We start from the raw sequence: 14,041 nt of genomic DNA, 5'->3' as shown, positions 1-14,041 counted from the left end.
CAACATTATTTGTTCTTCAGATATTGCTCTTAAAAAGAAAACAAGTATCATCTGTATGCAAAGTGACCCCCTGAAAATGTGTACAAATGACTCACGGGGCCACATTAACATGTCCATAGCTCTGAGAATAAACCATCGAGGGCCTTTAAAATAAAGATACCAATAGGAAAGTTTGTTAAGAACCAGAATCTAAAAGGACATTGAGATATATTTTATACTTCTTGAGTTACAGGCATACAAACTTGAGGCAAAAAACACAAGAAGTGCATTTTGCCTTTTTTTGAATTGTCATCGTTGGCATATAATGCAACAAAGATAGCTAAAGTCAACAGATTTTACTAATAGACATACCAATCTCTGTGTAAAGATAAAATAATGATGCTGCCATCTTTTTAAAGTCATTTTTACACCCCTGTAATTTGGCTCCAAATCTCAGGTGAACAGTCATCTACAAAACAGTGGATTACTCAGTCAATATACATCTGTGACATTTAATAATTTGGCTTTCATCACTATTTATGTTTGTCTTTCTACAGAAAAAAATAGGTAACACTAAAGACAAACACTTCGGCTATTTTCGTCATTTGCGGCTCGTTAAGAAATATAATGATTCAGCAGAAAGGGAGTTTAATTTATTAGGGCGTTCCTCAAGTGTAATGGATTTGACTGACGTCGCTCTGAAAAGCGAACAGACATTAGAGACGGTAAAAGTGAGTTTGTCCAATACAATTGGTCTAAAAGTGTGTGGGTCTTGTCCCAACCCACATACAATGGTTCCGATGCCCATGATGAAAGCCAACATATCGTCACCTTCCTAAAATAATTGGCTAAGGCATTTTTTGACAATTTTTTTTTTTTTTTTCATAAGTCATCTCCCTTAATGATGCTGGCCACCTCTGGTAAACTCACCCACATCCTCAGTTCATGCTATTTTTTTTGCATGAACTAGTATATTGTAGTACATTTACTAGTATGTTGCATGACTATTAACATACTAGTAAAATTGCCTAAGTCTCATAATAAAGCAAAAATAAAAGTCACACTCTTGACGTAGGCCATTATACTACAGGGGTAGTAGAATAGTATAATGGCCTACGTCAAGAGTGTGAAGTCAAAAGACAATGAGACTTAGGAAATTTTACTAGTATGCCAATAGTCATCTTCTGTCATAACCTTAACCTTTTTGAGTGACATGATCAATAAATATCATATATTCAATTATTTGTTCAGTTTTTTGTGTTTTCTGAGAAACCTGAAAAAAAGAAATGGGCAATTATTTTAGACGACATGTTACATGTACTTACCGTAGTAATAATAGTAAATTATGCATAATTACATGCAACTGACCCTCAACCAAATCCTACCCTAACCCTAACCCTATAGTAAGTACATGTTGTTAATTAATATCACTCAGTACTTCAATATACAGGTGAAACTAATATATTATATAGACTCATTACATGCAAAGTGAGATATTTCAAGCCTTTATTTGTTATAATTGTGATGATTATGGCTTATCTTATGAAAACCCCAAATTAAAAATTAGAATATTGTGAAAAGGTTTTCATATCTGTAAACCATAATCATCAAAATTATAACAAATAAAGGCTTGAAATATCTCACTTTGCATGTAATGAGTCTATATAATATATTAGTTTCACCTTTTAAGTTGAATTACTGAAATAAATGAACTTTTTTCGAGTTTCACCTGTATAATTACACTGTAACAATGACACCTTAACATAAAGTGTAGCCAAAAAATATTAACAAAATCAAAAATTTGAGCTGGGGAAGTTTCCGAAATTTGTTTGATTTCACATGACCTTCTGGATCCTGCAGGTTCGCAACACAACCACACCTGTGATTTCTTCTGTTATTGGGGAGGTTTGTGAAGGCCTGTTCCTCATCTATGGGCCGGAGCGCAGCTGTGATGGGGTCTGGTGTAAATCATTGATCTGGTCGAGTAGCGTAGCGTTTACTTTAGTAGGTTAGCGGTGCAGGTCATGTTTGCACAGTGCATTTCTATTAATAGTCGCCCCTCAGTTTTTGCTTCGCTCAGTTGGCCGAAAAACCAAAAAGAACATTCAATTCAACTTTATTCGCCATGCATACAAATACTAGGAATTTGATTTGGTCTTCTCCATGCAGGCAACACACAGTAAAACAGAAAGACAAGAAAACAAGGACAGAACCACAATGCAAGGACAAACAGAGACATTATGAGCAATAAGTTAATATAAATAGTGTTGTATTAAATAAAAACAGAGTGCAATGTGTACCAGGTTTAGGAGGGCTATTGCTTGGGGGGGAAATCCTTGTGAGTAAACGCGAATGCACATGTTTATTTGCGTCACAGGGTGAGAAATGAGTAATTTGATTGCTTTTAGTGACTAAAGTGCTAATCTTTCCTTCTGTTAGACGAGGCCGTCAAAGAAACGCACATTCAGGCTTCAACAGCGTTTAATCAAATCTGACCCACATACTGCAAGATGGGAATCCACTGCACTTCTTTTAGATGCATTTTTATTAGTCCTCGCTTGGAAATAAACGTGCTGACGCTTCCGGATAATACTGTGCCATGGCACTGAATGGCTGTTATATTTATAATATATACTGTACTGAGGTATTTACAATGTACACAATACACAAATGATCAAAAGTCTTGGGTCAGACGGATTAAAAAAAAAAAAAAAAAAAAAACTTTTATTTAGCGAAGATGCATTAAATTGGTTAAAAGTGACAGTTAAGGACATTAGTGACAAAATATTTATATTTCAACAGTTCTCTCTATTCATCACAGATCCTTAAATCTGTTTTCAACACTGATAATAATCATAAATGATTTCTGAAGGATCATGTGACACCGAAGACTGGAGTAATGATGCTGAAAATTCAGTTATTTTACAATAATTAAAATGTTATCTTATCTAATAAAAAATATATGCAGGACTAACTAAAATATTTTCTCAATAAAATGAAATTAGTAACTTTTTTATATAAAATAATGCCATTTTTAAATCATTTTAAATAAACAAATTTTTGAGTTTGACACAGCAAAACATAATAATTTCTGAACATTGACTCTAAGTCTTTATTCACCTTTTTCTCATGGTTTCTCAATAGAATTCATACAAGTATAGAGTAGAAAAGCAATAGTTCTAATAGGGGCTCATTGTAACGCAGCGTGACAACATGCCCCGCCTGCACAACTGGGGTTTCAACCCGGCGAGTGTCTTCTGCTGTTAGATCAGCATTAAAGAATTATCTCAACTGTTTAACAACAGATATAAGATTAAAATAATATCAGACTGGTCTATTCATTTGGACATCTGACTGCTTAGTAGGGTTTGTGTTCTCAGGAATAGTGTGCATTCATTCATTCAAGATCAGGTAAAAATATGTCAATGGAAAATCTCGCGTGTTTTTTTTGTTTATGTTTATTTGTCTATTATTCAAGTTAGAAACATTTCCATGATCTAAAGAATTAAAAGGTTGTTGTCATTTGAAAGTGTCTAGACTAGGACTACTCGCCTTATTATGCTGTTATATCATGATGACACAGGTGAAACTCGAAAAATTAGAATATGGTGCAAAAGTTCATTTATTTCAGTAATTCAACTTAAAAGGTGAAACTAATATATTATATAGACTCATTACAAGCAAAGTGAGATATTTCAAGCCTTTATTTGTTATAATTTTGATGATTATGGCTTATCTTATGAAAACCCCAAATTCAAAATGAGAATATTGTGAAAAGGTTTTCATAAGCTGTAAGCCATAATCATCAAAATTATAACAAATAAAGGCTTGAAATATCTCACTTTGCATGTAATTCATTTTTTTGCACAATATTCTAATTTTTCGAGTTCCACCTGTATATCCAGTGCCATAAAATGGTCTTTAAAATGACAATAATATTGCTTATTGCAATTATTTCTGTAACAATATATCGCACAATTAAAAGTAGTTATCGTGACAGGCTTTCACATATAGTGTTGATATGGCAACTATATATACAGGTGAAACTCGAAAAATTAGAATATTGTGAAAAGGTTTTCATAAGCTGTAATCCATAATCATCAAAATTATAACAAATAAAGGCTTGAAATATCTCACTTTGCATGTAATGAGTCTATATAATATATTAGTTTCACCTTTTAAGTTGAATTACTGAAATAAATGAACTTCTGCACCATATTCTAATTTTTCGAGTTTCACCTGTACACTAAGTTTCGTCATGCTGGCATGTTTGGAAAGTTTTAAAGCATGTGTGTTACAACTAGGCCCTACGCGCGTCCCAGTTTACCCCGCAGCGTCTGGTGTCGAGGTGCAGTGTGTCATCGGGCCAGTAGAAGGCAGTGGGTTTGCGTTTGTCCTCCACACGTGAGTGTGTGACAGCGGGAACTGGGTCAGGAACAAAAGACCCGCTCGTCCTGGAATGATACGGAGAAACCTGGGGGAAAAAGACTGAGAAATGAAAGCATAATGGGATCGGGCCGGGGTTCCTGTCTATTACACGCTTGTGTTAAACTGCTGTCGTTAACACCTCACACGTAAGCACAGAGACCCACGTACACACACATCAATCCTGCTCACAAACCAATACTATAATTTGCCTCCTTTGTGCGTAAGACAGAACGTAGGTAGTTTTCATTGACGCTGCCGTCTGATTGTGGGTTTTATTATAAATATGCGGTGCCGAACATAGGTAGAAATATCAGCGAGACTCCAGGTATAACACATGCAGATGGGATTCTCCCAATGAAATCCGTGAGTAAAATGTCAAATCTGAGTGTGTAACTGCTTTGGAAATTTAAGTCAACATCAACAATTTGCTTTCGTAATGCACGTTTCTGGGTTTATTGTGAATGATTCATCAGTGCAAGATCTTTCTAAAGGAAAAAAATTCAAAATGTAAAACTGTAATAGCTGATGTCTTCTAGGCCAGATGGGCTTTGGATGAAGTTGGCATGAAATGTGAACTGTGGTCGTCAGGGCCGGTGCTAGCCATTTGGGTGCCCTAAGCACAAATGCTTGGTGGTGCCCCCCCACTCCCAACCACCCAAGGAATAACAAGCATTCAGAATTTCTTAGTTGGGTTCTCTTTACTTTCAAAATAACTGCTGCAAATAAATCATTTTACATTAACAATGGCACCAAATATGAAAAGAAATAAATAATATAAAGGTTAAAATTATAAATACCAAAAACCACCACAATTACTAAAAACACAGATTTGGAACATGAATGATATATGTGTGTACTGTGCATAATTATTTTGTATATATAAATACACATTTGCATGTATGTATTTAAGAAATATTTGTTATTTATATATAAAATGTTTAAATTTATATATAATATAAATTATATATAATTATATACAGTATATACATGCAAATATTTCTTAAATATATACATGCATATGTGTGTGTATTTATATAATATATTTATATAAACATTTTATGTACTGTGTATAATTATTTTGTATATTATACAAAATAATTATACACAGTACACACACATATATCATGTAGACACAAACTTTTATTTTGGATGCGATTAATCTTTCCCCAGCCCTAATAATTTGACAACTCTGTGAATATGAAAATATACAAACACTAAGATTGTGTTTTTTTTTTTTTTTCTAATTGCAGTTTCACCAACAGATGTCGCCCTTGGGCCTTGGCCTATGAACCTCTTGAAAATTATCCGCATAGAACAACAACGAAAAAACGTATCTAAACGGTCTTCCTCTTCTTCTCAAACAAACTAACTGCATCTTAAACAGCCCAAGTTTCAAAATTCGAGAGACCCACGGACCCCCGTTAAAATAAAAGATTCAACATGCAGGGCTAAAAACGGCCCGGATCATTTGCACTACTAGCGACGCCCCCCTGGACATGTATTCACGACGCAAGGGCGCCCGCGCTACAAAACTAACATTTTTATTTAAAACATTGTCTACCTGCAAGCGACGCGCGAGTATCATCCCGCTGTCTCTTCTTTTTCCTTTTTTCCGCCCCCGACTCTTGGTGCCTTTTCGAGGCCATGTCTGAGGTCGGTGTCTGCCAAATTTTACATTGATTGAGGCATAATCGAACAGACCACTGGGAGGTGGGGAAGGGGGGGCACCAGAGGGAGACTGTCACAGGAGATTCACCTTTTTCTCGACTAATTTGGTCTAGGCCTATATTACTTTTGTATTGCTTTTGTATATTAACATGCTTTAGACATATTTTATTTGTTATTTATACTAGTAGCCTATTGTGATGATTTTTCACGACCCATATTTTTTGGTGCCCCCCCAAGCACTTGGTGCCCTACGCGCAGTGCGTGATGTGCGTGTGCGGAGCGCCGGCCCTGGTGGTCGTCTTTTCTTCCCTGTTGTGACGTATATCTGAGTTAAACGAGCAAAAGTAGGGCATTGCTTCATTGCGTCTGTCGAGGAACTGATTGGATAATTGGATGGTAATCATTTGCTAATTATAGGTACCGGTTGCTGGAGGAAAGTGTTCTCTTGATGTTACACTCTAAAAAATACTGGGTTGTTTCAACCCAAATTTGGGTCAAATATGGACAAACACAACCATTGGGTAAAACATTTAAATAAAAAACTTAACCCAATGGTTGGGTTTGTCCATATTTGACCCAAATTTGAGTTGAAACAACCCAGCATTTTTTAGAGTGTATATATTTTTGTTAATATTAATACTATGATGCGCTGCTTTTGAACACTTTTGCTGTGGCATGCTGTGTTTTAATGTTTTATAATAGCAGAACTATTATATTTTCATGCAAATAATGTTCAATAATGCACAATAAGGCATATCCGTTTCAATTCAAAATATAAAGCAATTCAAAATACTATTTGGCCAGTGGAAAAGATTGAGAAACGCTTTCTCTGAAATGTATTTTATACTATTTGATGTATTTATTCGTTTGTTATTATATTGGCTTTTTATTTTTTATTGCTTGTTTAGTGTTTACTGCCTGGACTCTTGTGTGTGTCTTTTAAAGGATTAGTTCACTTTTTAAAAAACTTTTGCTGATAATTTACTCACCCCCATGTCATCCAAGATGTCCATGTCTTTCTTTCTTCAGTCGAAAAGAAATGAATGTTTTTGATGAAAACATTCCAGGATTTTTCTCCATATAATGGACTTCAATGGGGTCCAAACGGTTCAAGGTCTAAATGACCGTTTCAGTGCAGCTTTAAACGATTCCAGACGATGAATAAGGGTCTTATCTAGAGAAACGATCTGTCATTTCAAAAATAAATAAAAAAGTTAAAGTTTTATAGGCACAAATGCTCGCCTTGCGAACTCTCCTGTTCAAACTCGTTCATCAAAATGAGTCATTGACTCGATGAAACCTCGTTATTTTTATGTAAAGTGCTTTGAGATGCAACTTTTAAAGGCACTATATAAAATAAAGATTATTATTATTATTATTATTATTCGAAAACAAGGCAAGGATCGGGTACTAAATGAATTTTACCAATGTAATGTGACGGCACATCCGTATCTCATATTTTCCTAATGTCTCGTACCATTAAACATGTTATCACGTGGATGAATATGCATATGCAAATGATATGCAGATGAGGATCTGCATAGTAAAACGAGGCGTTGTAAGCTCATATATGGATATTTCAGGGCGCACAATCTCCCGCTGACTGGGATTTATAAAGGGAATTTTGCGCACGTTCACACGGTTTTATAAGTCTGAATATTAAAAATATATTAATATTTTTGGCTTTCGGGCACACGTACACTTTTAGTAAGGATCCTACGCACAGCTTTATAAATGAGACTAGTTATAATTCAGTTATTGGTGTTAAACATGTTCAGCCGTATGTAGATGTGGAAACATTTATCAGTGGTGTTTGCGAAGTCAAGCATTAAAGGGTTAGTTCACCCAAAAATGAAAATGATGTCATTAATGACTCTCCCTCATGTCGCTCCAAGCCCGTCAGACCTCCGTTCATCTTCAGAACACAGTTTAAGATATTTTAGATTTAGTCCGAGAGCTTTCTGTCCCTCCATTGTAAATGTATGTACGGTATACTGTCCTTGTCCAGAAAGGAAATAAAGACATCATCAAAGTAGTCCATGTGACATCAGTGGGTTAGTTAGAGTGTTTTGAAGCATCGAAAATACATTTTGCTCCAAAAATAACAAAAACTCCGACTTTATTCAGCATTGTATTGTCTTCCGGTTCTGTTGTGGATCCTCATTAACATGAAGTTCAGTGTGAGCTTGAACAATGATCCCTCAAATCATGTGTCTTCTCCACAGAGTCCGAATAGCAGAACAGGACTGGAGAAGTGGACTAGCCAGATTTATCCAGAGCCGGAGACGGCATCAGAGGAAGTGCACATGTTTGACTTGGATTGCTTTCTGTCGGACATCTCAGACACACTGTTCACCATGACCCAGAAACCCAGTCCCTGGATGGGAGAGCGCCAGAACAGTGAGTCCATGAAGGGATACAGTGTGATTTCTTTCGGAAACTAGTGTCGTGGAGCGGGCGTGTTACGGATACGTGGGGTAACATTTTTAAAAACCAATACGGTTAATACGTTGGTAAAACAAGTACATGATAAACCAGGTCTAAATCACATTCGCTAACGCTAAAGTAATATTTTATTTATTTGCTAGATTTTCATTTACACTTTGTTTTCATGTGACACTTCAGAATATATGAAGAGTTTGGTTCCAAAACACGATAAACGCCATTTCTAAAAAAAATTAGTTACTGCAAAAATCAGTATTGTATCTGGTTGGTATTGAAAAGTCAATGTTTAATTTTAAGTACGATATCCGCCGTGTTATTCTGTCATGTTTTCTCCCTTTCTTTCCAAACCGCGACAAACGCCAGTCTCCCTTCTCTGCAGAATGCGATATATCCGCTCTCAACCAATCACAATGCGATATATCCGCTCTCAACCAATCACAACGCACCATTCCACGCCATGTAAACAGTAACGGCAGCGCCTTAAATACACCCGGCTTCCTAGTTCTTCTTATCTATTTTGTACTTTTCGATCAACAAACAAACAAAAAAATGAATAATTTTGACGGGATTGATGAACCTGTGGTTGTTTCTGCGGTGGGTAAGAAACGTAAGGCATCGAAATCGAATCATTTACGTGAGGAGATTAAGAAGATGAGGCACTCGGGAGGAGGAAAAATGTTTTCAATCTTCTTTACAGTTTTTAATAAAAAATATTATACTAATAAACTTACGTTGTTGTTTCAATATGAAAAAAAAAAAACTTTTATATTGATTCAATGGATTAATTGCATTTTGATATAAAAAAAAATGGATTTATTGCATTTTGGGGGGAAAAATTATCCGTTTTTATAATAAATCTTTGAAAATCAAAACCTGGATTTTATTTATTTTTTTGTTATTATGACCTACAAATGCTATGTGAAAGTTTGAAACAGAAAATAGTGGTTTTCATCTTTCCACTTTCTTGGTAAAGAAAACACACTTTTACTAAAATTAATCTAAATGGATTTATTGCTTTTTGGAACCAAACTCTTCATATATATATATATTTTTTTCAAATTGGATAAGGCGTGTTCTTATTGCTTGAAAAACGAGTTTTTTTTAATTTTATTATTTGAAAAACGAAAGAATTCTAATTATTCTAAATAAAAATGTAGAATAATTTGATTTCTTTCGTTTTTCAAATTGGAAAAGGCATGTTCTTATTGCTGTTTGGCCTTTAACAATAAACAAAAATGTTTAAAACATGTTTCTCTCTCAGTTAAAAAGAAACAATATATGCTTCATAATAATAACTCAACCATAGATATTTATATGCACTAAAATCCGGATAAAAAAGGTTTGCAAAAGAACCTGAGATGCTGTGATGCGATTGGTCCGCTGGTTAGTCCAGTCATCCAATCACAGTCTCTGCTGAAGCAAAGTCACATGAGGTTTTTATTGCGCATTGAGGGATTTATTCGGTAATTGTGTTTCCATTTTAAGCTCATTTTCAGAATTCATGCACATCTTGGTGTTTTTTTTAAATGTGATTTCCCAAAATGTGCATAAAAATAGGTGGATGGAAACAGAATTATTGGGCAATTCTGAAAGTTTTATGGACTGTTTTTTTGGGGGGGTTTTTGGAGCCTGAAATGCACTGTCTACATTCAATATATGAAAAAAGCGATGTGCTATTTCTTCTAAATCTCCTTTTGTTTTCCACAGAAGAAATAAAGTTGTACAGGTTTGAAATGACATGTAATTCAATTAAATTATGACCATATTTTTTGTTATTATATGAACTATTTTTAAGCGCTTTTATGCGAGATCAGCTTTGTTATGGAAGCTTGTTTCCGACACAGAATTAAAAATAAAAAGGGTAATTGCGACTTTTTATCTTAGAATTGCGAGTTTACAGTCAGAATTGTGTGATTTTGATTTTGAGAAATAAACTACAAAAAAAATTAAAAAGGTAATTGCATGTTTATGTCTCGCAATTCTGACTTTATAACACGCAATTGGGAGATATTAAGTCAGAATTGCATGATATAAAGTCGCAATTGGGTGTTATAACATCAGAATTGTGAGATATAAATATGCAATTATGAGAAAAAGCAGAAATATGCAGAAAAAGTTCTGACTTTATAACACGCAATTGCGACTTTATCATGCAATTCTCACTTTATATCACGCAATTCTGACTTTATATCACGCAATTCTGACTTTATATCACGCAATTCTGACTTTATATCTCGCAATTCTGACTTTATATCACGCAATTCTGACTTTATATCTCGCAATTCTGACTTTATATCTCGCAATTCTGACTTTATATCTCGCAATTCTGACTTTATATCACGCAATTCTGACTTTATATCTCGCAATTCTGACTTTATATCTCGCAATTCTGACTTTATATCTCGCAATTCTGACTTTATATCTCGCAATTCTGACTTTATATCTCGAAATTCTGACTTTATATCACGCAATTCTGACTTTATATCTCGCAATTCTGACTTTATATCTCGAAATTCTGACTTTATATCACGCAATTCTGACTTTATATCTCGCAATTCTGACTTTATATCTCGAAATTCTGACTTTATATCACGCAATTCTGACTTTATATCACACAATTCTGACTTTATATCACGCAATTCTGACTTTATATCACGCAATTCTGACTTTATATCAAGCAATTCTGACTTTATATCACGCAATTCTGACTTTATATCTCGCAATTCTGACTTTATATCTCGCAATTCTGACTTTATATCTCGCAATTCTGACTTTATATCTCGAAATTCTGACTTTATATCACGCAATTCTGACTTTATATCTCGCAATTCTGACTTTATATCTCGAAATTCTGACTTTATATCACGCAATTCTGACTTTATATCTCGCAATTCTGACTTTATATCTCGAAATTCTGACTTTATATCACGCAATTCTGACTTTATATCACACAATTCTGACTTTATATCACGCAATTCTGACTTTATATCACGCAATTCTGACTTTATATCAAGCAATTCTGACTTTATATCACGCAATTCTGACTTTATATCAAGCAATTCTGACTTTATATCACGCAATTCTGACTTTATATCACGCAATTCTGACTTTATATCTCGCAATTCTGACTTTATATCTCGCAATTCTGACTTTATATCTCGCAATTCTGACTTTATATCACGCAATTCTGACTTTATATCACGCAATTCTGACTTTATATCACGCAATTCTGACTTTATATCACACAATTCTGACTTTATATCACACAATTCTGACTTTATATCACGCAATTCTGACTTTATATCTCACAATTCTGACTTTATATCTCGCAATTCTGACTTTATATCTCGCAATTCTGACTTTATATCTCGCAATTCTGACTTTATATCTCGCAATTCTGACTTTATATCACACAATTCTGACTTTATATCACGCAATTCTGACTTTATATCTCACAATTCTGACTTTATATCTCGCAATTCTGACTTTATATCTCACAATTCTGACTTTATATCTCGCAATTCTGACTTTATATCTCGCAATTCTGACTTTATATCTCGCAATTCTGACTTTATATCACGCAATTCTGACTTTATATCTCACAATTCTGACTTTATATCTCACAATTCTGACTTTATATCACGCAATTCTGACTTTATATCTCGCAATTCTGACTTTATATCTCACAATTCTGACTTTATATCTCACAATTCTGACTTTATATCTCGCAATTCTGACTTTATATCTCACAATTCTGACTTTATATCTCGCAATTCTGACTTTATATCTCACAATTCTGACTTTATATCACGCAATTCTGACTTTATATCTCGCAATTCTGACTTTATATCACGCAATTCTGACTTTATATCACGCAATTCTGACTTTATATCTCGCAATTCTGACTTTATATCTCGCAATTCTGACTTTATATCACACAATTCTGACTTTATATCACGCAATTCTGACTTTATATCTCGCAATTCTGACTTTATATCTCGCAATTCTGACTTTATATCACGCAATTCTGACTTTATATCACACAATTCTGACTTTATATCACGCAATTCTGACTTTATATCACACAATTCTGACTTTATATCTCGCAATTCTGACTTTATATCTCGCAATTCTGACTTTATATCTCACAATTCTGACTTTATATCACACAATTCTGACTTTATATCTCGCAATTCTGACTTTATATCATGCAATTCTGACTTTATATCTCGCAATTCTGACTTTATATCACGCAATTCTGACTTTATATCTCACAATTCTGACTTTATATCTCACAATTCTGACTTTATATCATGCAATTCTGACTTTATATCATGCAATTCTGACTTTATATCTCGCAATTCTGACTTTATATCACGCAATTCTGACTTTATATCACGCAATTCTGACTTTATATCACGCAATTCAGACTTTATAATGCAATTCTGACTTTATATCACGCAATTCTGACTTTATATCTCGCAATTCTGACTTTATATCACACAATTGCGACTTTATATCACGCAATTCTGACTTTATATCACGCAATTCTGACTTTATATCACGCAATTCTGACTTTATATCACGCAATTCTGACTTTATATCTCGCAATTCTGACTTTATATCACGCAATTCTGACTTTATATCTCGCAATTCTGACTTTATATCACACAATTGCGACTTTATATCACGCAATTCTGACTTTATATCACGCAATTCTGACTTTATATCACACAATTGCGACTTTATCATGCAATTCTGACTTTATATATTGCAATTGTGAGAAATAAAGTTAGAATTGTGAGATGTAAACTTGCAATTGTAAGATAAAAAGTTAAGAGATAAATTATAGTTTTAAATGTTTTATTCTGAGGCGGAAACAAACTTCCATAGCTTTATGGATCTCAGTAACATTGACATTTCAAACAGTTCCTTTGACTGAACAAATTCATTTAGTTCTTCACTGTATCTTAGTGTTAAGCTCTTTTATTGAAAGGCTGAATTAACAATATCACAACATATGCATCTTTCAGCGGCATATCATGCGTATCATACCCTGCCTTAAAGTGTTTTAATTTAGGATTTCATAAATGAGAGCTTTTAGCGATGGAGAATTTAGTCACATGAGTTTATAAAATGCATTCAGGAAGGACACCACACCCTTAAACAAGGAACCTTATAAGAATAAATGCACAAACTCCTTCAAACACACACACACACACACACACACACTTACAGTTGGTTTCTCTCCTGTGGTCTCAGTTTACACCAGTAATGCAGACATGATCCAGCCTGGGTTGACTCCACTGCAGCCCAGCTTGGATGACCTGATGGACATACCAGGTGAGTTTATTGAACATCATATATCAGTCTTTATTATCCTGACATTGCTCAGCTTTATAACTCTAACTTCATTGTTTTATATTTGCCATGTGCCGCTTTGCACCCGTGTCCTGGTGTCTCAGACACACAAGAGGAATAGGAAAATACAGTCGTAGAATGCTAAAAAAAAATATAATTG

At 34.3% G+C, this 14,041-nt stretch overlaps 1 protein-coding gene across 1 annotated transcript in view; it reads left to right on the top strand.

Moving 5' to 3' along the window:
• The window catches only part of LOC130076198 (carbohydrate-responsive element-binding protein), a 62,946-nt gene that overhangs the window by 15,047 nt on the left and 33,858 nt on the right, over window positions 1-14,041 (top strand). Inside the window, exons 6-7 of the mRNA XM_056241191.1 lie at window positions 8,301-8,475; window positions 13,783-13,863. Of these exons, the coding sequence (XP_056097166.1) occupies window positions 8,301-8,475; window positions 13,783-13,863 (256 nt within the window). The remainder of the gene's footprint in view (window positions 1-8,300; window positions 8,476-13,782; window positions 13,864-14,041) is intronic.

The sequence above is a fragment of the Rhinichthys klamathensis genome, unplaced genomic scaffold (assembly GCF_029890125.1).
Source record: "Rhinichthys klamathensis goyatoka isolate OS25496 unplaced genomic scaffold, OSU_Roscu_1.1 h1tg000633l_1, whole genome shotgun sequence".
Classification (NCBI taxonomy): Eukaryota; Metazoa; Chordata; class Actinopteri; order Cypriniformes; family Leuciscidae; genus Rhinichthys; species Rhinichthys klamathensis.
Note: the sequence above shows the minus strand (reverse complement) of the source record. Positions and strands in the feature narration are given on the sequence as shown.